Below are 26,073 nucleotides of genomic sequence, written 5' to 3' on the forward strand. Positions count from 1 at the left end.
ATTTGTAAAATAGGGGGCGACTAAGGGGTCAATTAGATGTAGTTGAGTCGGGAGGGGGTTAAAAAAAACAAAACAAAAAAAAAACTGGATTCAGCCATGACAGTGCCACTTTAAGGGATAAAAATTTTAAGGGAACCTCTTCCAAAGGCTCGAAAGGGGGTTAACAGAGAGCCTGTAAAACCAAGGAAAAATCCCAGGAGCGAAAAACAGATCTCCTAGGACGACGCCTGGGCCTGATGGCTTTAAAATAATCTTATGATTAGCACATGGGATGCAAAATCCTTAATCAGGAAGAAACTCAAGGCTGAAATCTTAACTTTTCGAGTAGATACACCTAAACTTGCAGAAAAACCACCCTGGAGAAAGTGAAGAATGGTGCCTAGAGATGGATATACACGCAGGCAGTGGAGTTTCTTACACCAATCAAGAAACCTGACCTATATACGAAAGTAGAATGTCTAATCGAACAAAGCAAAATAAAAATTCTGTCTTCTTGCAGACCTTGATGACGAAGAATCAACCTAGCAGTAGCCGAGAACCAAACCCTGTTTGATCAGTACGGAATAATAGCCAGGATCACAACTCTGTCCTTATTTTCTGAAGAATCCTTGGAATTAGCTTCAGCGGAGGAGAGATGTAGGCCAACCTGAAATTCCACTTCATTGACAATCTGTCAATCCACTGAGGGTGCTCTGCTCTGAACAGGGAGGAGAATTGGGGAACATTGTTGTTTGTACTTCTTGCTATCAGGTCTATGTCTGGAACTCCATATTTCCTTTTCAGACTGTCGAAAATTCTTGGATTTAATGACCATTCTTTCTGATCCCACTTTCCCCTGCTGAAATCGTCGGCTATGATATTGTCGATTCCCTCTGATGTGAACTGCTTAAATATCCTCTACATATCTTTGTGCCCACTGCATAATTTCTGAGCACAGGAGATAAAGAGCTTTTACTCTGGTCCCTCCTTGTCGGTTGACTTACGAAACCACCGTACAATTGTCTGATTGAATCCTTATGGCCTGCTGCAGTATCCACGGTCTGAAGAGATGAAGGGCGAACAGCACAGCTTTTAACTCCTTGAAATTTGTGGATTCTCGCTTTTCCTTGACTGACCATGCACCTTGATACATGATGGTACCTAGATGAGCTCCCTGTTTTGGATGCATCGTTAGTGATCACTAACCAGATCTTTGGACAGAAAGACAAGCCTCTTGAGAGGAACTCTGAGGTACTCCACCAAGATAGTGGGGAAATCTGGAACACCACATCTAGATCCTCTTCCTTTCTCGACCAGGCAGTTAGAATCTCCCACTGAAGAGGCCTTACACTGGATTTTGCCCACTTGACAGCGGGAAAGGAGGATGTGAAAAAATCTAGAATGCACGTAGCGTGTTTGATGGAACAACTTTCCTCCTTTTGCAAACTGGACACTATTCTTCGACTCTTCTCTCTTTTGTTTGGAAAGATGAGCCGACAATGTGCTTGAATTAATCACGAGACCTAGGAGCCATCTCCCTTGTTGAAATAAGAATTGACTTTTAAATTTAGGACCCAACCATGATCCTGTAGTAGCTTGATAGAAATCCGTAGGTCGTTGAGAAGAAGCTGTCTTGTTCTTGCTATAAAGGAGCCAGTCGGCCAGGTATGGGATGACTCCTAACTCCCTCAAAAGAGCTGTAATGGAGGCCAATAGCTTGGGGAATATTCTCAGGGCAGATGATAGACCAAACGGTAGAGTCCTGAACTGTTGATAATAGAAGGTCCTGCCCCTTTTTACTACTACCTTAGGAACTTTCTTGATGACAAAGCAATTGGGACGTGCAGATATGCGTCCTTGAGTTCTAATTTTACCATGAAGTCGCCTTCTTGTAGGATCGGAATTATAGAGGCAATCGACTCCATGCAAAACTTCTGATATGAAACAAAAACCGATTGATCACTTTCAAATTCAGAATAGGGCAAAAAGAGTGGTCTGGTTTTGGAACGAGGAAAAGTCTTGAATACACCCCTTGGTACTTTTGATGTTCTGGAACTCTATGACCCCTTTCTGAAAAAGTAAAATAGTTTGGGAAAACGGGGCTTTTGACTTTTTTGAGGAGGAAACGAGAAAATTTGATCTTGGCATTCTCGTAAAGTGAATTTTGTAGCCGTTTCGTACTAGATTTAGAATCCATGGATTGCTCGTAGTCCTTTCCCATGTATGGTAGAACCGTTGAATTCTTCCTCCCACTTTTGGCGTCAGAAACGTTTACCTCTGTCCGCTCTGTCAAATCTCTTGAAACTGCTTTTTGTTCAAAACTTTAATTTTTTCCTTTCCTTTGAAAATAACGAGGCCTCTCTTGGTGTGATCTGTTTCTATACTGGAAATTCCTGTTACCTGCTTTACATGCAAATTTCCTTGCCTGATGTAGAGCCTTCTTAGTCTGACATTTGTTTTATGATTTCCTCTAAGGGAGACTCAAACAGCTTCTGCTTTTCCAAGGGAAGCTCACTGTATCAGCCGTCCATGATCTTAACCATAAAGCTCGCCTTGCTACCGACGATAAACTAATGATTCTAGATGCCAGCTTTAAAACTTCCACAGTCATATCCATCAAAAAAATAATTTGACAACCGTAAATTCTGAAACAATCGGATAAGTTGCTTATCCTGATCTTCTAGAAATGTCCTGCAATGAGTTGAGCCAAAAGCCATTAGCTCTGGCTACCATAGCTCCTGCCAGTAAGGCTCTGCACTGAAAGCAGGAGGTCTCAGCTCTTTTGTCCATAGGGGTTTTCTTAGAAAGTTGAGCTACCTGTATATCCACCTTAGGAAGCTCTTCCCAAATCTCGTCACCCTTGATTTTAAAAATTTCCTTAAAGTGTCGTGAAATAAAGGCTTGTTTTTCAGGATTTTCCCACTCTCTGTAGCTTAAATCAATGAGTGGCTGTTGAACAGGAAAACCCTTTTTTTATTTTGCTGACATCTGGTATCATAATCAGGTTTACTTCCTTCATAAATTTGCGTAGTTCATCTGGAGGGAACCTAAGCATCTTACATGAAGATAACCTAGACATGTTTGAATTTGTAGATTCAGAGCATTCACCAGATGACCAGATACAGACGATCTTCTCCTTTTCTTGACCCTCTGACACATTTCAGGAATCACAGCAGAAACTTTCTAAGATTCCTTAATAGTATCCAAGGTCTGGGCCAAGTTATCCTGAAACCAGGTTAGGAAAGATTGCATGTCTGTTTAGACTTTTCCAAGGAAATTGTAGTACACTGGCTGCATACTTTTATCCTCGTGCCATCTGGAAGCAGATTTGCACACTCACTGCAAGCTAAATGCTTAGATTTTGACGTTGCCTTTCTAGGTGTAGGCGTCGGCAATTTCTCATTTGCCATTTCTGGATATACAGGACTAGACATTGGGGAGGATTTCTGGTGTAGTGTCTATCATTCACTGTAGAGCTCACACTCAAAGTAGGGATAATATATCCCTAGGCAATGCACTAGCAGATAGAATTGCCAAAGAGGTAGCGTCTCGGACCATTTATTACCGTATGATATTTCCAATTTTTAGTCCCCCTACCTGCCCAGAAGAACAGTTATTGCAAGAGCTTCATGGTTTTGCAACCCATGAGGATATTGCATACTGGAAGAAGCAGGGTTTGAAGAAAGACCAAAATCACCTTTATTCCAAAGAGGGGAAGATAGGGATACCAGAAAGTAGTGCCCCTATTTTTATTTCCCAGGCACACGGAGTGGGTCACAAGGGTCTTAAGGTCACTTTGGGCCTTATTCAACAACATTTTGTAATTTTAAATCTCTCTCTCCACTGTCAGGTATACTTACAGAGGTGTGTCCAATGCTTACAGACCAATACTACTGTCACACACAAGCCTAGACACGAACACCTCCCACCACCTACAGGCCCTTTCACCCATTTACAGGTAGATTTCACCCACATTCCCAAGACAGGTAAGCGACAACAATACTTAGTGGTGATTGTGGATCACTTCTCTAAATGGCCCGAGGCCTTTGTTACTAATAAGGAGGATGCTAGGAATGTGGTGAAAATACTGACCACTGAAATTATTCCTCGGTATGGCTGCCCATTACAGATCAATTCTGATAATGGCCCTGCCTTCGCTAGCAAAGTTACACAGGAATTGGCCAAATGGTTACAGGTTACCTGGAAATTCAATGTACCCTACCACCCCCAGAATTCAGGTATAGTAGAGAGGATGAATAGGACAATTAAGGAAAAACTGATGAAGGCCACAGATGGCACATGGGTTCACTGGCAAACATACTTACCTGCTATTCTTGCTGAAATAAGAATGACCCCTAACAAGACTACTAAATTGTCACCGTTTGAGATACTCATGGGAAGACCATTTCCTACTCCTTGGGTGAAGGGACGATTTGTTATTATGCCTGGTGATTTAGAAATAATCCAGGAAGAGTATGTTAAACAGTTAATTTTTAAACTCAACTCTGTATATGGTGATGTTTCCGTGCAGTTTCCTCTACCCTCACAGGAACCTACACATACTTACCAGCCTGGTCTGATCTGGTCTGTATCCGACAGCTGAACAAGAGCAGGAAGGGAAAGTTTCCTTTTGGCCTGCCTACCACTGTGATTGCCGTGACCCGAACCGCTGTGCTCACCGACTCCCAAGATATCTGGATCCATGCATCCCGTCTGAAGCCGTGTCCAAAGAGGGGTGAAGTGGGAGACAAGCTCAAGGCCCTTATTACGATTGGCCCTGACGACCCAACATCCTTATCTGAAGTGCTATGGCTAAAGTAAACCTACTGGATCCCTTGCATGGGGCAAATAATTTTTACATCATCCTAATTCTCTCTATGATAATTTTCCTGCCGCTGATCGTCCTTCTTGATTGTCACTATGATTATGAGAATATGAGAGAGTTCCAGAAAGTCTGTTTCTGGAAAAACCACAACTCCACCAGTTACAGTGTCCAATTAGGCCTTGATCATCCTACTAATAGAACCAGACACAAAAGATCACTACCCACAGACAAGACTTTACAAACTCAAACCAATTGTTCTTCTAAAATCGGTATTTTGGTGGAGCCGTGCCAGAGAGACTAGAACACAAGACGATTTCATATGTAATGGCGGCGAAACCTGCCTTGTACTTAACATTACAACTAATGGTCAAATATGTATTGCTGAAAAGACTGCACAAGTAGTGGTCAAACCATTGCATGATGTTTCTGTAAATTGCTCTATAACAATTACTAACACTACCGGTTTTTATACTCTTGCTTGGCTATTTGAAGAGCCTTATCCTTTCACAAACAAAGGGGTTGGTTCAATATTTTATTATTTGCAACATTCTAATGTTTCTCTAGATCAAGACAATCCGGTTACATCTATTGCAACTGGTGATAATGTTCAAGGCACATATAATACCACATGGCCAAGAGGATACGTCCGTATCATATACTAGAATAGAAAACAGGGGTTGGTTTGCGGTTTTATTATTTTGTAGCCCACATACTACACCTACTGTTCATCATTATTCCCATATTCCAATAGCCTCATCATGTGTAAAAACACTACTATAATTCAGAAGGCTGTACACATAACACTAAATATATCTACACCTGATGTACGATGTGTAACCCACTACCTAATAGAGAGAAGAGAGAATGGTATGCTACCCTATTAGGAGGTACGGGAACAGCAATGGGAATATTAAATGGTGTAGATATGGAAATACTAAAGAATAAGTTATCCACGGCAGGGAAAGAATTAGGGATAGGATTCCATGTAATGGCTAAATGGGCCCCTACCGTGGTACAATCACAATGGCAGGAATTACAACTAGAACAGTCTATGTACACCTATCTAGGTAATCTAACATATGCGATTACTAACCTAACAAAAGGAAGCACTGACTGGACCTTATGTGCCACTAGAGTTTTATGGATGCATCAACAGAGGTTAAGACTAGAGAATACTCTTATGGTACCCAAAATACAGAAAGTCAGAGAAATGATGGAATTGACTGACAACTACTGGATTAGTTTAAGGTCAAATGATGTATATTGTGAAGAATAGGTAGAAGATGAGATATCGAGTTATTCATGTAGGGTTGGATTTACGTTATACGAAGTTGCTCCAACCCATATAAAATTAGAATGTAAGTTCTTCACTTTACCTACACCTATGTTTAATGTACTTAATAATAATAATAATAATAATAATCTTACTTGGTGGAATCCAACTTATACAGGAGAATATATATTCCCCAAGGATAATAAAACATTCCTTAGAACACTGTGATAAGGCAGATAAATGTTATACATGCAGACATTCCTCACCCATCTATGAACCATGCTTATTAGCTAATCAAATAAGTAGTTGTATAGAATAGAGTTTCCATGGAAAAAGTCGCCTATATGATACAGTCAGTGTTTAAGTAATGATGAGTTTAAGCTCGGGATGTATTATTTTAAAGATTCAATTGGCATGGCTCTATACATTTTTGTCAAGTGACAGTTGTTTTTAAATACTATATCCCAGGCTTTAAGTGTGGTCTTAGTGGTCATAAATATTTTAGTTACTCCAGGTCTCGTTACAGGGCTTAGACAGGGTAATTGCCCGAGTTGAAAGGGGAGAATGCCAGATTCCTCCATTTTCATCCATCTCGGCCTATTTTTTTGACTATTAAAGCTTACAACCGCTGCAGCGTTAGTTGCAAAGTAGTACTTTCTAAAAAAAAATTAGGGACACCAATGCCCCCATGAAGTTTTTGGTGCTGCAGGGAAGTAAGTTTAATTCTGCTGGGTTTGTTGTTCCAAATAAATGTTAGCATTATTGAATGTAATTTGTTAAAGAAGGACATTGGAACAGAAAAGGGTATAGTTCTAAAATAGTACAGGATTTTTGGGAGGTTTGACATTTTTATGGAGGCAATTCTTCCTAACCACGATAACTCCATACCACCCCACCTCTCCATCTCCTTTTGTAGGTCCGGCCATGCTCTCTTCAAGTTATGAATATGCATATTGGGTAAATGTTTGCATAAGTTAATTCCTAAATATTCCAGGTAATCCCTCCTCCAATCAAACGGATATGATAGTCTTAATTCATCCATATCAGATTTATGCAAGTGGAAAGGTAGGGCCCGGGTTTTGGATACATTTAATTTATAATAAGACACTTCTCCAAACTGGAGTAGAATAGTAGAGAGATTTCCGAGAGTCTTTTGGGTTTTTGAGTGCTAGAATGACGTCATCTGCAAAAATTTTATGAGTGGATCCCTTGATATTAATACCTGCGATTTCTGGGGTTGTCCTAATCAGTTCGGCCAGGGGTTCCATTGCCAGGACAAAGAGAATTGGAGATAAGGGGGAGCCTTGACGCGTCCTATTAGTTAGAGAAAACGTTCTGGATTGGAAACCCGAGGCCGATACATGAGCTATGGGTGCACTGAATAGTGCCTTTATCGCAGTAATAAAAGATTGTGGAATATCAAATCTGCTCAGTGTCTTCCATAGATATATCCAAAGTACCCTGTCGAACGCCTTCTCTGCATCCAATGAAAGGAGCAGAGAAGGAGTTCTTGTTGAATTGATATGCTGAATTAAGTTAATGAACCGTCTCGTGCCATCAGGTGCTTGTCTACCTTTCACGAATCCCACCTGGTCATTATTGATCAATATAGGTATTAGATTAGTTATCAGACGGCTGGGTGAGATTTAAATCAGATTTCAAATTATAAAGTACACTATAATATTTGGCGAATTGGTCACTAATCTTATTCGGGTGAAATATTTTTTGTCCCTGGTCATCTATTAAGTATGCAATTTTAGAATAGGCATTCACCTGCCGGAGTTTGGACGCCAGGAGAGTTGAGGCCTTGTTACCCTTTAAATAAAACACTTTCTTGAGGCGTCTCACCATGAGAGTAGTTCGATCCAAATTTATTTTGTAAATATTTGATTTAATCTCCCCTATCATTGCTGACAAGGAGGAAGATGGGCTGAATTTATTTGCCTGATTTAGGTTGTACAGTTCTTTTTCCAAATTTCTTAAGTAGCCGTCATTTTTCTTCTGTGAGACGCCCTAGAAATAAAAGGGCCTCTCAACACAGCCTTGTGCGCATGCCATGTCACCTCACCAGGAACCTCATGCAAAACATTTTCCAAAAAAATAGTCATTTAGTATCCCTTCAGCTAGCGATCTATTTTCAGGATCATCTAATAAGTAATCACTCAGTTTCCAGTGCCTATTGGGGGAGAAATAAACCATTTCGTCTATATGCAAAGTTATCGGAGCATGGTCAGACCAATTTATATCTAAAATATCAGATCTTGAGATGTGTGGCATGAGAGCACCCTGTATCAGAAACCTGTCCAGCATGGAATACATGTTCTTGGATACTGAGTAAAAAGTAAAGTCTCTTACATTCTCATGCATTATTCTCCATCCATAATTTTCCTAAAGAAAGTAAGCTGACCAGTGTTAGGAAAGTAAACATTGACAATTGTATACATAAAGTTGTTAACCTTACCAATCCACACTATGTACCTCCTGTCATCATCCGTCATTATCTTTTCTGTAGAATTGGCCACATTACTGCTAAAGAAATGGAAGTACCTCTAGACTTAGTTTTCTAAGTGCAATGAAATTGAGAAGGGCATAACTGTGTCATAAATTTGTACTCTTTTCCTTCCTTAAGATGAGTCTCTTGAATACAGACAATATCTAATGACATGAGTTTAATGACCATGACTCAAATCAGAGTACACAGCCATTAAAAAGAGATTGTATAGAAATGTGGGAGACCGAAGGCCCACGTCCCAAGAGGAGAGTTATGAAATCCAACAATCGTAACAACAAATACATTTGTTTAGACAAGAGTGAGCGTGTTAAAACATTTGAAGCATAACCTGTTAGCTTCTTGGAATTGCTTACAGTGCATTAGTAAATGGATGGGATAAAAAGGAAAAATTAAAAATGGGGAATAATAAACTTGGATAAATTCCCCTATACGGGGAGAGGAAAAAAAAACAAAAACAAACTATGTTTAGAAAAAGGGCCATGAGGGAGAATAAAAAATAATTCTCCATCTCAGGGTATTAGGCCCGGTTGGAAGGAGAGAAAACTGCCTGCGGCAAATGGAAGACAATCAGAGCTTTAAAGAAAAATAAAACATGAACAGTGGTATGCAGAGAAGATCAATAAAGAATGGAATCCTTCTAGTTCCGTGATCACATCTCTAATGAAGAGAGTAAATGGTGGGAACCGCACTCAATCCCAGCGGCCACGGGTGCTCCAGAGCAGGACCAGCAATCCCAAGATAATTGGTAGAAAAAAGAAACTCACAGGCACTCCGAATTCAAGCCGCAGGCAGTTTTCTTGTAGCAAAATATAACGCAACGTTTCAACCGTAAAGGTCTTTTTCAAGACCTTTGAAAAAAGACCTTTACGGTCGAAACGTCGCGCTACATTTTGCTACAATAAAACTGCCTGCGGCTTGAATTTGGAGTGCCTGTGAGTTCCACATCTCTAATGAAGTCCGATATATGTCCCAGGCCTATATCAGAAATATACATTCAAAAACGTCACTGACCTATAGACATTTAACCAAGTGTTGATGCACAATAAAGAGCATAAAGAATGTGGAACCAAAAAAATGGGGGAGAGAGTGGGGGAAAAAAAAAAAAAGGGAAGGAGAAAATACAATTCGTAAGTAATAAAATGGATGTAATAAAACGACGTGGAGAAAGTAATAAATCCAAACCGGTAATATGTATGTTGGAGCTTTTGTGCCTTCAAAAAATTAGAAGAAAGTAGCTTCAAGTGTCATCCACCCTACTTTTCTTGTGGTTGTGTCTTGGAGTAGACGGTGAGGTTACGTAAGGTTGAGCACAGGTGTTTTCTGGCGGCTGCAGATGCGCAACCGATTTTGTGGAGAGTTAGAAAAAGGTTTTTTATTTTTTCATCATATTTTATAGTACATTATATGATGATAAAAATAATGGTATCTTTAGAAAGACCATTTAATGGCGAAAAAAACAGTATATTTTATGTGTGGGTACAGTAAATGAGTAAGATGAAAATTACAGCTAAACACAAACACCGCAGAAATGTAAAAACAGCCCTGGTCCTTAATGGTAAAAATTGAACAATGGTCTGGTCACTAAGGGGTTAAAAATCCCAATTTTAGAGCAATACTTACATGTTACTGTGTTGTCACTTTTAGTCTGCATTTACCTTTTAGTTTCACACAATTGTTGTCTAACTGCAAGGAAGGGATGCCCTGTATGAACTCCGTTATGTGACCAGATTCTGAGAAAGAAAAAAAAAGGGGACACATTTAGCAATGTCTCTAAATGTAAGTATCATCAGAACTGCCTGCATGAGTAACCATCATATTACCAAGTTATCAAGAAGGCCTAAAATCATATCATATGATTCAATCATGTTCAATGATATCTAATTCTAGTAAGCATTTTTAAATGGAAAGTAAAGTAGAGAGGAAAAAAAGAGAAAATTAGGTTTCAATAGCAAAACTGGCAATTATTGAGGTCAGTTGCTGTTAAAGTTAACTACATCAGATAAGCAAGCACCCTTTGTTCTTGCTAGGTTTTAAATCGGGCATTTCATAACTGGAAGTTTTAACAACCAGGAGGAAATTGAGGAACCTTGTGTCCTGTAATCCCTTAAGGACCGAGGACGGTTCAGGACCGTCATTGGCATTTTTGCATTGCCGACCGGTGACGGTCCTGAACCGTCCTAACGGTCTTAGTTACTTACCCGATCGCCGTCGTTCCCCCGGCGGTGCTCCCGGTGTGGGGAGAGTGTCTGCAGCCCAGACAGTCTCCCCATGGCGGATTTGGACCCCTGGGGCCATGTGATCGCTCAAAGCGATCACATGGTCACAACAGGTGTCCATGTGTCTGCCTGCAGGGGGACTGTCTGTGTTGACAGGCACTCTCCCTGCTAGTGTAAAATCATTAAAAATAAATAACGTTAATAAAAAAAAAAAAAAAAAAAATTATATATGTGTGATATATATATATATATATATATATATATATATACACACACACACACACACACACATTATACCTACATAATATATGTCTATATATCACATATATAATGTCATGCTAAGTGTATTTTTATATTAATATGTACATATATTAATAAAAATACACTTATAATTAAATTACACACGTATATATATATATATATCATATATAATAACTATATATATATCATATATAATAACTATATATATATATATATATATTGTATATATATTATAAAATACAAATAATAAGTAATTTAAATTAAATTAAAACAAAACGTAAAAATAATAATCAAAATAAAAAAAATTATATATCTATATGAAATTTTATTCTAACTATTTTGATATATATATATATATATATATATATATATATTTATATCAAAATACACTTAGAATGAAATTGTATATTTATCTATGTATATATAAATAAATAAAAAGAATACGAACTATTCATATATCCATATACAAAATTACATAAATAATTATATAAATATACATGTAGACTTCAAATATATAAATATGCATATATATTTAAATTCTACGTGTGTATTTATGTTATATTTTTACATACCGTATATACTCGAGTATAAGCCGCCCCGAATATAAGCTGAGGCCTCTAATTTTACCCCCAAAAACTGGGAAAACGTATTGACTCGAGTATAAGACTAGGGTGGGAAATGCAGCAGCTACTGGTAAATTTCTAAATAAAATTAGATCCTAAAAAAATATATTAATTGAATATTTATTTCCAGTGTGTGTATATAATGAATGCAGTGTGTGCGTATGAGTGCAGTGTGTGCAGTGTGTATGAGTGCAGTGTGTGCAGTGTGTATGAGTGCAGTGTGTGTGTGTATATAATGAGTGCAGTGCAGCGCGTACGTACGTACGGGTGCAGTGCAGCGCGTACGTACGTACGGGTGCAGTGCAGCGCGTACGTACGTACGGGTGCAGTGCAGCGCGTACGTACGTACGGGTGCAGTGCAGCGCGTACGTACGTACGGGTGCAGTGCAGCGCGTACGTACGTACGGGTGCAGTGCAGCGCGTGCGTACGTACGTACGGGTGCAGTGCAGCGCGTGCGTACGTACGTACGGGTGCAGTGCAGCGCGTGCGTACGTACGTACGGGTGCAGTGCAGGGCGTGCGTACGTACGTACGGGTGCAGTGCAGGGCGTGCGTACGTACGTACGGGTGCAGTGCAGGGCGTGCGTACGTACGTACGGGTGCAGTGCAGGGCGTGCGTACGTACGGGTGCAGTGCAGGGCGTACGTACGTACGGGTGCAGTGCAGGGCGTACGTACGTACGGGTGCAGTGCAGGGCGTACGTACGTACGGGTGCAGTGCAGGGCGTACGTACGTACGGGTGCAGTGCAGGGCGTACGTACGTACGTACGGGTGCAGTGCAGCGCGTACGTACGTACGTACGGGTGCAGTGCAGCGCGTACGTACGTACGTACGTACGTACGTACGGGTGCAGTGCAGCGCGTACGTACGTACGGGTGCAGTGCAGCGCGTACGTACGTACGGGTGCAGTGCAGCGCGTACGTACGTACGGGTGCAGTGCAGCGCGTACGTACGTACGGGTGCAGTGCAGCGCGTACGTACGTACGGGTGCAGTGCAGCGCGTACGTACGTACGGGTGCAGTGCAGCGCGTACGTACGTACGGGTGCAGTGCAGCGCGTACGTACGTACGGGTGCAGTGCAGCGCGTACGTACGTACGGGTGCAGTGCAGCGCGTACGTACGTACGGGTGCAGTGCAGCGCGTACGTACGTACGGGTGCAGTACGTACGTACGGGTGCAGTGCATACGTACGGGTGCAGTGCAGCGCGTACGTACGTACGGGTGCAGTGCAGCGCGTACGTACGTACGTACGGGTGCAGTGCAGCGCGTACGTACGTACGGACGCAGTGCAGCGCGTACGTACGTACGGACGCAGTGCAGCGCGTACGTACGTACGGACGCAGTGCAGCGCGTACGTACGTACGGACGCAGTGCAGCGCGTACGTACGTACGGACGCAGTGCAGCGCGTACGTACGTACGGACGCAGTGCAGCGCGTACGTACGTACGGACGCAGTGCAGCGCGTACGTACGGACGCAGTGCAGCGCGTACGTACGGACGCAGTGCAGCGCGTACGTACGGACGCAGTGCAGCGCGTACGTACGGACGCAGTGCAGCGCGTACGTACGGACGCAGTGCAGCGCGTACGTACGGACGCAGTGCAGCGCGTACGTACGGACGCAGTGCAGCGCGTACGTACGGACGCAGTGCAGCGCGTACGTACGGACGCAGTGCAGCGCGTACGTACGGACGCAGTGCAGCGCGTACGTACGGACGCAGTGCAGCGCGTACGTACGGACGCAGTGCAGCGCGTACGTACGGACGCAGTGCAGCGCGTACGTACGGACGCAGTGCAGCGCGTACGTACGGACGCAGTGCAGCGCGTACGTACGTACGCAGTGCAGCGCGTACGTACGTACGCAGTGCAGCGCGTACGTACGTACGGGTGCAGTGCAGCGCGTACGTACGTACGGGTGCAGTGCAGCGCGTACGTACGTACGGGTGCAGTGCAGCGCGTACGTACGTACGGGTGCAGTGCAGCGCGTACGTACGTACGGGTGCAGTGCAGCGCGTACGTACGTACGGGTGCAGTGCAGCGCGTACGTACGTACGGGTGCAGTGCAGCTCGTACGTACGTACGGGTGCAGTGCAGCGCGTACGTACGTACGGGTGCAGTGCAGCGCGTACGTACGTACGGGTGCAGTGCAGCGCGTACGTACGTACGGGTGCAGTGCGTACGTACGTACGGGTGCAGTGCAGCGCGTACGTACGTACGGGTGCAGTGCAGCGCGTACGTACGTACGGGTGCAGTGCAGCGCGTACGTACGTACGTACGGGTGCAGTGCAGCGCGTACGTACGTACGGGTGCAGTGCAGCGCGTACGTACGTACGGGTGCAGTGCAGCGCGTACGTACGTACGGGTGCAGTGCAGCGCGTACGTACGGGTGCAGTGCAGCGCGTACGTACGGGTGCAGTGCAGCGCGTACGTACGTACGGGTGCAGTGCAGCGCGTACGTACGTACGGGTGCAGTGCAGCGCGTACGTACGTACGGGTGCAGTGCAGCGCGTACGTACGTACGGGTGCAGTGCAGCGCGTACGTACGTACGGGTGCAGTGCAGCGCGTACGTACGTACGGGTGCAGTGCAGCGCGTACGTACGTACGTACGGGTGCAGCGCGTACGTACGTACGTACGTACGGGTGCAGCGCGTACGTACGTACGGGTGCAGTGCAGCGCGTACGTACGTACGGGTGCAGTGCAGCGCGTACGTACGGGTGCAGTGCAGCGCGTACGTACGGGTGCAGTGCAGCGCGTACGTACGTATATATATAAAAATTCTACGTGTATATTTAAGTAATTTTTTAACATAATTATGTCATTTGATTAATTAAAATTTGATTGACATGCCTGACAACACGTGCAGAGAATTTAATTCGCAAGCACTATATTAGACCCTGTAACTCTCCGACACCATAAAACCTGTACATAGGGGGTACTGTTTTACTCGGGAGACTTCGCTGAACTCAAATATTAGTGTTTAAAACTGGTAAATTGTATTACAACGATGATATTTTAAGTAAAAGTGACGTTTTTTGAATTTTTTTACAAACAAACGGCACTTTTATGGACTATATTATTGTTGTAATATGTTTTACTGTTTTAAAACACTAATATTTGTGTTTAGTGAAATCTCCCGAGAATAACAGTACCCCACATGTACAGGTTTTATGGTGTTTTGGAAAGTTAGAGAGTCACATATAAGGCTTGCATTTCATTTTTTTGACATTGAAATTTGCCAGATTAGTTATGTTGCCTTTGAGACCGTATGGTAGCCCAGGAATAAGAATTACCCCCATGATGGCATACCATTTGCAAAAGTAGACAACCCAAGGTATTGCAAATGGGGTATGTCCAGTCATTTTTAGTAGCCACTTAGTCACAAACACTGGCCAAATATTAGTTTTTTGCTTTTTTCACACAAAAACAAATAAGAACGCTAACTTTGGCCAGCGTTTGTGACTAAGTGGCTACTAAAAAAAACTAAACATACCCCACGTTCAATACCTTGGGTTGTCTACTTTTTCAAATGGTATGCCATTATGGGGGTAATTCTCATTCCTGGGCTACCACACCGTCTCAAAGGTAACATTACTAATCTGGCAAATTTCAATTTGAAAATGGAACGTTCTATATTTGACCCTGTAACTTTCCAAAACACCATAAAACCTGTTAATGGGGGGTACTGTTGTACTCGTGAGACATCGCTGATTACAAATATGTGCATTTTGTTGCCGTAAAACCTAACAGTATTATGACATTTACAGCTAAAATGTGAGGCGGAACTACAAATTTAAAAAAAAAATTAAAATTTCACAGTTTTTTTAAATTTTATTCATAATAAATTGTTTCAAATACAAATATTTTATATGAAATGAAAGCCCTGTTTCTCCTGAACAAAATGATATATAATAAGTGTGGGTGCATTTAATATGAAAGAGGGGAACTACGGGTGAACAGACATATAGCGCAAATTCCAGTTTTTGTTTACGTTTTGTTTTGATCAGAACGTGTACTATTGACTCCGTCCTGAAGGGGTTAATTGAATTATTATTAATTATTATTATTTTTTATAATTTTTTTTCGTCCCCCCTCCCTGCTTGATATATGGCAGGGAGGGGGGCTTCTTCCCTGGTGGTCCAGTGTCATTGGCAGTTCAGTGGGAGGGAGAGGGGGGCTGGCAGAGCTGTACTTACCTGTCCTGCAGCTCCTGTCAGCTCTCTCCTCCTCCACGCCGTCCGTTCAGCACCTCGGTCAGCTCCCAGTGTAAGTCTCGCGAGAGCCGGCTCTCGCGAGACTTACAGTGTGAGCTGACAGAAGAGCTGAACGGACGGCGCGGAGGAGGAGAGAGCTGACAGGAGCTGCAGGACAGGTAAGTACAGCTCTGCCAGCCCCCCTCTCCCCCGGTCTGTATTATGGCAATGCAAATTGCCATAATACAGACTGACTCGAGTATAAGCCGAGTTGGGTTTTTTCAGCACAAAAAATGTGCTGAAAAACTCGGCTTATACTCGAGTATATACGGTAATTAAGTAATTTTATTGATTGCAATTTGAGGGAACTGCCTGCAAACCTAAGTCGAAAGTCCATAGAATTTAATTTGCTAGCACTGTATTTTACCCTGTAATGTTCTACGACACCCTAAAACCTGTACATGAGGGGTACGGTTTTACTCGGGAGACTTCACTGAATACAAATATTAGTGATTCAAAACAGTAAAACATATCACAGCGATGATATTGTCAGTGAAAGTGACTTTTTGCATTTTTCACACACAAACAGCACTTTTACTGATGATATAATTGTTGTGATACATTTTCCAGTTTTGAAACACTAATATTTGTGTTCAGCAAAGTCTCCTGAGTATAACAGTACCCCCCATGTACAGGTTTTATGGCGTTTTTGAAAGTTACAGGGTCAAATATTTTTACATTGAAAATGGCCAGGTTGGTTACGTTGCCTTTGAGAGCGTATGGTAGCCCAGGAATGAGAATTACCCCCATGATGGCATACCATTCGAAAAAGAAGACAACCCAAGGTATTGCAAATGGGGTATGTCCAGTCTTTTTTAGTAACCACTTAGTCACAAACACTGGCCAAAATTAGCGTTCAATTTCGTTTTTTACTTTTTTCACACACAAACAAATATGAACGCTAACTTTGGCCAGTGTTTGCGACTAAGTGGCTACTAAAAAAGTCTGGACATACCCCATATTGAATACCCTGGGTTGTCTACTTTAAAAAATAATATGTACATGTGGGGTGTTATTCAGAGATTTATGACAGATAATAATGTTACAATGTCACTATTGATACATTTTAAAAATGTATGTTTTGAAACCGCAATATCCTACTTGTACTTATGGCCCTATAACATGCAAAAAAATAGCAAAAAGCATGTAAACACTGGGTATTTTTAAACTCAGGACAACATTTTGAATCTATTTAGCAGTTTTTTTCTTCGCTATTGTAGATGAGTAAAAGATTTTTCACATAAAAGTCAAAAACCATGTATTGCTTTCAATTTTTCATCATATTTTTTAAAATTAAATTACATGAGATTATATAAATAATGGTATGTAAAGAAAGCCCCTTTTGTCCTGAAAAAAACAATATATAATTTGTATGGGAACAGTAAATGAGAGAGCGGAAAATTACAGCTAAACACAAACACCACAAAAGTGTAAAAAGATGCCTGGTCGCAAATGTACAACATCGCAAAAACAGTCCGGTCCTTAAGGGGTTAATAGAATATTTTTTCTATTCCTAAAACACAACAAACCCTGACTCCATTCAGTAAAGAGAGCCATATTCATAAAGAAAATGTCCAATGTGGCAACCCTACATGTATGAAATGGCATATAGCAGGCATGTTTAGGTTGCTTCTGGTTTTAATAGGCTCCATGGGACACCGGGTATTATGGATTAATTTATACTGAAGGTACAGCTAGTTATTGCAGTGTTTTGCTGATGGTTATAATTGGTCACAACACACAGTATCAAATTTCAACTACTGTGCAGACAGTATTGAGTTTTACATGCTTGCTTTTGGTAGTTTTTGCATAAGCATAGTAAAACAGCTTTAATTTCACCATATCAACTGTGTTTTTTTTGTTTTTTTGCATATGTTATGGTACTTTTTCAGTAAACCAAAATGTTTAAGTGTCTATCTGTTCCTGTCCAAATTAAAGAGAATTGAATTGCGTATATACGCTGAAGTAATTCAGTCTGACACACGGAGTTCAGGTTAAAATAACTTCGAGGAAATTTATTGGCAAGTGCAGAAAAAGCGGGCGCGCAGGCCCTTTTAAGAGACATTTTCGTCATCATTGATTATCAAGATATCAGTGAATAAACATCATTAATTGGATTAATTGTTAAGTGTCTGGATTAGTATCCACCTATCAATATTATTAATTGGATCAAAAACTAAGTGGTTAGCTTCGTGTCCACCCACCAAGAGGTGGTATTATTTTGGACACGGGTGGGGACAAGGGGGTCTTGAGCGTCATTTTACACGGTCGGTGATGTCAGATCTCGTGGTTAGGTGCAAGGTCTCTTATGACTAGAACATTTCATTACTACTGTGTTCTCATGGCCTTTAAATTATACTATGTTGCGAGTTAGGGGAAATTCAACAGTTCCTGGGTTAGTCATATCTTTATGGAGAATACAGTCTTTGTCCATTGTGTTAGATGTGCTGAGAAATTCTGTCATGTAATGTAGTTTTCATATGGAGAAGTCAGGTTATGAGGACAAAATGGAGGTTTTGTCACAGTATCAGGTTAAAATGGAGTTAGTGCAATAATTCAATACAAGTACAATAAAGATTTTTTAATAATTCTACATCACATATGGCACAACAAGTAACCAAGAACAGAGCCGCATTTCATGGCAATAACGGGAGTCACTTGCAATTTAAAAATAATTCTCCAAGACCAAATGTTCTGGAAGACTCTAGATTTTTAAACATGGCATAACTACATATAATTTTTTTTTTCTGTCATATGGTGGCAGTCACTTATGGGTTTTGCTCCTCCCTGTGGACAAGACTTAACAAGCTATTTTATAAAAAGGATCCTCCCCCTTTAGCTATAAATGCTGAGACCGCAAAACCTACCCCAGTCTTCTTTCTTGTCCCGATAGGGAAGGACAGGACTTTCGTCGTCTGGTGAGGCACACGGGATGTTTGTCTGGGGGATCCGGTCCGAGATCTGCCCGGGTTGTAAGCTGAGTGGCCCATGCTCCTGTATCATGCCGTTACGGAGCAAGCAGAGATCTGTTGGTTTTTATGCCGAGAAGGGTTCCGGCAAAATGCTTCCGGGAGGCGGAGCTCGCTCTGAGCAAGCGCACAGTGGTGGAACGCACGCCCGGGTGGTGTTTGCGTTCCACCTAAGCTTCCGGGTGCGCAAAGACGCATGCGCAAACGGAAGCTTAAAGAGATATACACAAAAAAAAAACCCGCGAAAATTTGAATTAAAAAGGCTGTGCTGGTACCCACTGACAGCATGGATGCAGGTCAGAAGAGGTACGCCGTGTCACCTACCCCCCCCCCTCCCCCCCACACGGCTCAGAGGTATTTTGAGGTAAGATTAATAAAAAAATCTTTACTTTGAAATACTTTCTGAAGAAAGATCAATATTCTGAAAGAGCCTCCGTTTATTTTTACAGATATGTCTAGTCCACCTGAGATGGATAAGGAGAAGCTAACCCCCACGCCTAGAAAGGCTACGGTGAAATCCAAACATATTGTTTGCAGCGAATGTGCAACTCCTCTTCCAGACGGATCTAGGAAGAAAATATGCAGTCAGTGTACTGCAAATTCTTTGGAAAGAGATAAGCAAAAGGATATGCAATCTTTCCTATCCTGGTTCCAGGAGAATTTGTCCCAGACCTTGGACACTATTAAGGAATCTAAAAGGGTAGAAGCCCCCATTCAACAAAAGATCAATAAAAGAAAAATAATTTCTACATCTGAATCATCTTCAGAAGAATGTTCTTCTATCGAATCAGAGGATTCAGGTTCCTCGTTGAGTGAACCAGTGGGGTTTCCCTCAGAGGCAATCCGTAAATTTATTAAAGAAGTGAATCTTACAATCCTACCTCAGGGATCAGAAAATCCTAAGAGAGAGTTTTCTGTGCAACAGAGCCTGGTTGATTTTATATTTAGGGAATGGAAAAACCCGGAAAAGCGTGCCTTTATTTCCAGACACTTCAAGGATATCTTCAGGCTGGCTAGCGACGTTATGTGGGAAGATCTCCCAAAAGTTGATGTTCAGGTGGCACAGATTGCTAAAAGAACCACTATCCCTATAGGGGAAACTGCAGCATTAAAGAATCCTATGGATAAAAGAGCCGAAACCTCGTGTAGGCGGGCTTATCAGACAGCCGGTTTCCAATGCAAAGCCTTACTGGCAGGGGCATCAGTAGCCAGAGCAAATGAAGTTTGGCTAAATTTAGTACAGGAAAATTTATAAAAAAAAACAAAAATAAAGTGCGCTGTGCCTTTAAGACCAATATTAGTGAATAATTCACACAAATATTAATTAACAATAATTTATAATAGAATGTATAACCTGGATTTTAAATAATAATTATTTTCTTTTTAATAATAAATATTACTTACAGTTACAAGGTACTACGATGGGGGCCAAATTTGCCCCTAGTTACGCCAACCTATACATGGCAGGTTGGGAGAATGAATTTATATATGGTAATGCGGAATGGGGGGCAAATTTGGTCCTATACCGCAGATATATAGATGATTTAATTTTTATATGGAAGGGAAATAGTGAGGATTTAGATACATTTTTAAATAGTCTTAATAGTAATGAGTGGGGCATACAACTAACTAGCACTTATAGTACTGAAAATATAGAGTTTTTAGACTTAGCTATATATATTGAGAATATGGAGATCAAAACCAAAATTTTTTTTAAAAAAAGTTGATGCCAATAATTACGTACTATATAATAGTGGGCACTATACCCCATGGTTAAACAATATCCCTAAGGGCCAGTTTAGACGTATAAGAAGGAATTTCACTGATACAGAGATTTTTAAGCAACAGGCACATGTTTTAAAAAGGCGTTTTTTGGATAAAAATTACCCTGAGCATTTGGTTTCTGATGCTTATGAAGATACGGTTCAACTTACACAGAATGAACTCATTGAAAGAAAAGAATTCCTGAATATTGAAAATAAAAATTTTAACAATGTACCACTAGTGTTTGATTTTAACGTAGCACATAAAAATAAGAAAAATAGTTAACAAACCTTGGTATCTATTGAAAGAGGATCCCGATCTAGTTAAAATTTTACCATCAAAACCCTTTATAACTTTTAGGGGTGCACAGAATTTTAACCTTATTCTAACACATAAAAATCCAGAACGAAATATACAAAAACACTTTAAGAATGATAGAAAAGGTTTTTATTCCTGTGGTCAGTCCACAGGATGTAAATATAGTAAGAATAGGACCATCAAAGGTATAAACAAGTTCAAAAGTAGACATAACCATAATGAATTTGATATTAAAGATTTTATTACCTGTTTTACAAAGAATGTAATCTACTTGCTAATTTGCCCATGTGGACTACAATACGTGGGCCGTACTATACGACCACTCCACAAAAGAATAGGAGAGCATGTAAATAATATCTTGAGGGGAGTTAGTCATCATAGTGTCTCGGCCCATTTTAAAGCAAAGCATAACATGGATCCGAAGGGTTTGATCTTTTTAGGAATTCAAGTAGTAAAGAAACCATGCAGAGGTGGAGATTTTATTTCAAAAGTTGGAAGAGAAGAAATGATGTGGGTACACAAATTGAAAACTTTAGAACCAAGGGGCCTCAATATAGAATTTGACCTTTTTAATTTTTTATAATTCTATATCCAAATTCTGGCAAATATTTTTAAATCTCTTTTAAATAATTTTAATTAAATAATAACTACTTATTTATATTTATATTTATATACATAATAGTTTAAGTATTGAGAATATTGCACTTTTTGCATGTTGCATGCTGCATATCTCACTTTAAGACATGTAATCTAGCACTTTAAATGTGATTCAGAATAGGTATTATATAATGGATTAATTTTATTCCTTTCTTCCTCTATTTAAGTAGGTACTGTGGAAATAGATAGTATAGCATAAGAGTGTATATATATATATATATTGTTTTTATAATTCATAAGGGATATATGTGTAAAATAATTTTTACACATATAGTGAATAATCCCCTTGCTCTACTGAGTATGTACGAAAACGTTTGATTATTAGAGATGCTAATGAGTTGGTCAGGGTAACCAACCAAAGGACAGCATTTTCGGACTGTTTTGGGTAAACACGCCCTGTGTAAAAGCTTTAAAAAGAGACTGATGGATTAGTGGGCGGATCTGATGAGGCCGAGCACGTTGGCGAAACGCGTCATCACGCTCTGACGTCATTACGTCCAACGGCCGTAAGCCCCGCCTCCCGGAACAAGTGTGAGAGATAGCAGCCCTGAGAGCCTGAAAAGGACCCACGGAATTGTTTGGGACTATATCACACCGGTGAGGAGAAGGACATACAGCCAGACAACTACTTTTAATGATTGGAGTGTCTAATAAAGGATTTTAACTACCATCACAGCCTCAAGCCTCTATATACCGAGATGCCTATACAGTTCAGAGCAGACTAAATTGCTCTACTCTTGTGAGTGTTTTGATTTATAATTTCAACATTTTGAATTTTATGCATATTGCCCTATGAGTTTTTTTCTGTTTTCTTTGAGTATATCACTGAATTGTCAACAGAAGCAACTACAAAACTTTTAAAAGTGAGTTTATTTTTCAATTAGCACTTATGTGTTTTGACACTAATGCACTTTTAAGATATCACATATGTATGTGATATTCATATCACTTAATTTGATTTATAGTATTTAAGCACAGTGCACGTTAAATAACCTTTGAAAAGTCATTATTGTTAATTAATATTTGTGTGAATTATTCACTAATATTGGTCTTAAAGGCACAGCGCACTTTATTTTTGTTTTTTGTATTTTATGTGAGAGGAGCTTTTTCACGATATATAGTGCTGCTTTATTTTTATATTGTACTGTGCGCATTAATTTTAGCGCCATTTTTACTTGTCTTTTGGTACCTCAGGAAAATTTATCGTCTGGCCATGTTGATGATCTTAGTCACATGTTTCAGAACATGCATTTGGCGAATGAATTCCTTTTTTGATATGTCAGTAGAAGCGCTGAAATTGGCTTGTCTTGGAGAAAATTCTCCTGGAGACCAGGGTACAGAAATTACCAATTCAAATGTAGGAGATCCTTTCAAGAGAGACCACAATTTTTTTCAAAGAAAGGATAAAAGCCGGAAATTTGAACAAAGTAATGAGGTCAAAAGAACCTTCAGAGACAAAGGGAGACGTTTTTGACGCCAGAGGTGTGGGAGGACGGCTCCAATATTTTTTTCCGGTATGGGAACAGACCACAAAGGATCCTTGGGTTCTAAAGATTATCCAGAGGGGACACAAGATTATTTTTCTTGAAAAACCAAGAACAAGGTTTCTACTATCAACTTACCAGTCCGCAAAAAAAATCTCGAGCTCTAGATCATCAGACCAGGCTGCTTCTACACAAAGGGGTTATAGAAAGAGTTCCACAAAAACAAGAATTTCGGGGAGTCTATTCAAGACTGTTTCAGGTTCCAAAACCGGACCACTCGTTTCGTCAGAAGATAAATCAGTTTATCCCCTATCACAGATTCCGTATGGAATCAATCGCATCAGTTTTTACTCTATTACAAAAGGGCGACGTTATGGTAAAGATAGACTTAAAGGATGCGTATCTACATGTTCCGATAGCCACCGCTTCAAGGAAATATTTAAGATTTGCAAGAAGAAGAAGTCACACCGTTCATTTCCAGTTCAGGGCCCTGCCATTCGGTCTGTCGTCCGCTCCAAGGATCTTTACAAAGATCCTGTCTCCTCTAACTGCTCATTTGAGGGAAAAGGGTATTTCAATTATCCCATATTTAGACGACTGGCTTCTAATGGCACATACCAAAGGTCAACTGCACGAGGATCTGCAGGTCACTATAAGGTTTCTTCAGGACCATGGCTGGATCTTGAATCTAAAAAAAAATCAGTTTGCGTTCCAACAAAAGTAATAGTTTCTCGGTTTCGAGATCAATTCAGTCTCCATGTCAATATTTCTTCCCAATCGGAAGAGGAGAAAGATCCGAAAAACGATTTCCAACCTCCAAAGGATGAAAAGTTGTTCCTTCAGAGAGGCCATGAGTGTTTTGGGGCTTCTTACGGCCACCTTCCCGGCAGTCAAATGGGCAAGATCAAAGGTCAGACCATTACAGTGGAACATCCTGACTTCCTGGTCAAAAAAGGAGGAAGATCTAGACGAAATATTCTTGCTGTCCCCTCAGGTGAAAACGCAGCTAGATTGGTGGAAAACCTCAGAGTGCCTTTTAAAAGGTTTATCTTTTCAACTAAAGGACTGGCTGATAGTCACCACAGACGCTTCAAACTCAGGTTGGGGAGCCCACTTAGGCTCCACCATGTTCCAAGGAAAATGGTCTTCCAGGGAAGCAGAGGAGTCTACAAATTTCAAAGAATTATTGGCAGTTCTGTATGCTCTTCATCACCTCAGACCTTGGTTACTTCAAAGAGCGGTCAAGATACAGTCAGACAATCGCACGGTAGTTTCATATCAATCGACAGGGAGGAACCAGAGCAAGAAGACTTTACAGTCTTTGTGCAGAAGTTATGGAATGGGCGCAGAGAAATCTGGAAGACATCGCGGCGGTTTACATAAGAGGCAGCGACAATGTAATAGCCGACGATTTGAGCAGGGGGAAGTGGGACCAAAAGGAATGGTCTCTAAACCCAAACGTATTCAGAATCTTGACTGGAAAATTCGGAGTACCAGAAGTAGATTTGATGGCAAGAAAATCAAACAAGAAGGTTTACCACTTCGCCTCCCTATTCAGAACGGATCAACCCAGTTGGATAGACGTTCTATCAATAAGGTGGGATTTTCACCTGGCTTACATCTTCCCGCCTCTGCCACTAATCCCAAAGGTCCTCCTCAAGATACGAACGGACAAGGCGAGGATATTGGCGATAATCCCTTATTGGCCAAACAGAGTCTGGTTTGCGGCCCTAAAGAAGATGACTATCAACTATTGGGAGCTTCCCATATCAGATCGTCTCATTGTGAACAGGAACCTACCCTTGAAAATACTAGAAATGTTCAGGTTGACGGCTTGGCTACTGCAAGGCTGATCTTTCGAAACAAGGGCTTGCAAGATGAGAGAATAACAGTCTTACTCCACGCTACTAGAAGATCAACTTCTAGGATATACTTTAGGATTTGGTCCAAGTTTCTTCACTGGTGTAGGGATCACCGGTTCCCGATATTACAACCATCCATAGATAACATTCTCCAGTTTTTGCAAGACGGCTTTGACGCTGGCCTGGGAGTCTCAACTCTCAAGGTTCAAATATCAGCTTTGAATTTTTTTCTTCTTAAGGATTTGGCAGCCAATGTTTTCGTCAGAAGATTTAGGTCCATCAGCCTCAAGAGACCTCCTAAACGATCAGTGTTTCCAACATGGGACTTAGCCCTAGTCCTTCAGGCTCTTAGTACTAACCCGTTTGAACCTTTGGAGGAAGTTCCTTTAAAAATTTTATCTCTTAAGGTATTGTTTTTGGTAGCCATCACGTCAGCCAAAAGAGTGGGAGAACTTCACGCCCTATCCTACTCAGATGAATTCACCATTTTTCATGAGGACAAGGTGGTTCTTTATCCGAGACCATCTTTTCTTCCTAAAGTTTTATCTTGTGAATCAACCTATTATTTTACCTTCCTTTTTTAGTGAGCCCTCATCTCTTCAAGAACACAGATGGCAAAAGTTGGACGTCAGAAGAGCGTCATGTATATATTTAAACAGAACAAAGGAATTCAGAGTTTCGGATCACCTGTTTGTAAATTTTCAGGGTCACCTAAAGGGCAAGGTAGCTTCCCGTGGTACCTTATCTCGTTGGCTCATTCAGGCTATCGATTTGGCGTATTCTTCCACAGGTCTTCAGTCTCCTGCTACAATCAAGGCCCATTCTACTCGAGCCATGTCTACCTCATGGGCAGAAAGAGCACTTGCATCTCCAGAGGTCATTTGCAAGGCGGCATGCTGGTCGTCTTTCAACACCTTTATCAAGCACTACAGGCTAGACATATTCTCTGCCTCTGAAGCTGCTTTTGGGCGTAAGGTGTTACAAGCCGTCGTGGCATAGGTCCCGCCCAGAGGGATTCTTGCTATATCCCATAAGTGACTGCCACCATATGACAGAAAAAACAGAAATATTTACTCACCG

At 41.1% G+C, this 26,073-nt stretch overlaps 1 protein-coding gene across 1 annotated transcript in view; it reads right to left on the minus strand.

The window, feature by feature from the left end:
• Positions 1-26,073, minus strand: part of LOC134571250 (uncharacterized) — a 63,327-nt gene that overhangs the window by 21,883 nt on the left and 15,371 nt on the right. Inside the window, exon 4 of the mRNA XM_063429424.1 lies at positions 10,245-10,319. Coding sequence (XP_063285494.1) covers positions 10,245-10,319 — 75 coding nt within the window. The remainder of the gene's footprint in view (positions 1-10,244; positions 10,320-26,073) is intronic.

Source organism: Pelobates fuscus, chromosome 8 (assembly GCF_036172605.1).
Source record: "Pelobates fuscus isolate aPelFus1 chromosome 8, aPelFus1.pri, whole genome shotgun sequence".
NCBI lineage: Eukaryota > Metazoa > Chordata > Amphibia > Anura > Pelobatidae > Pelobates > Pelobates fuscus.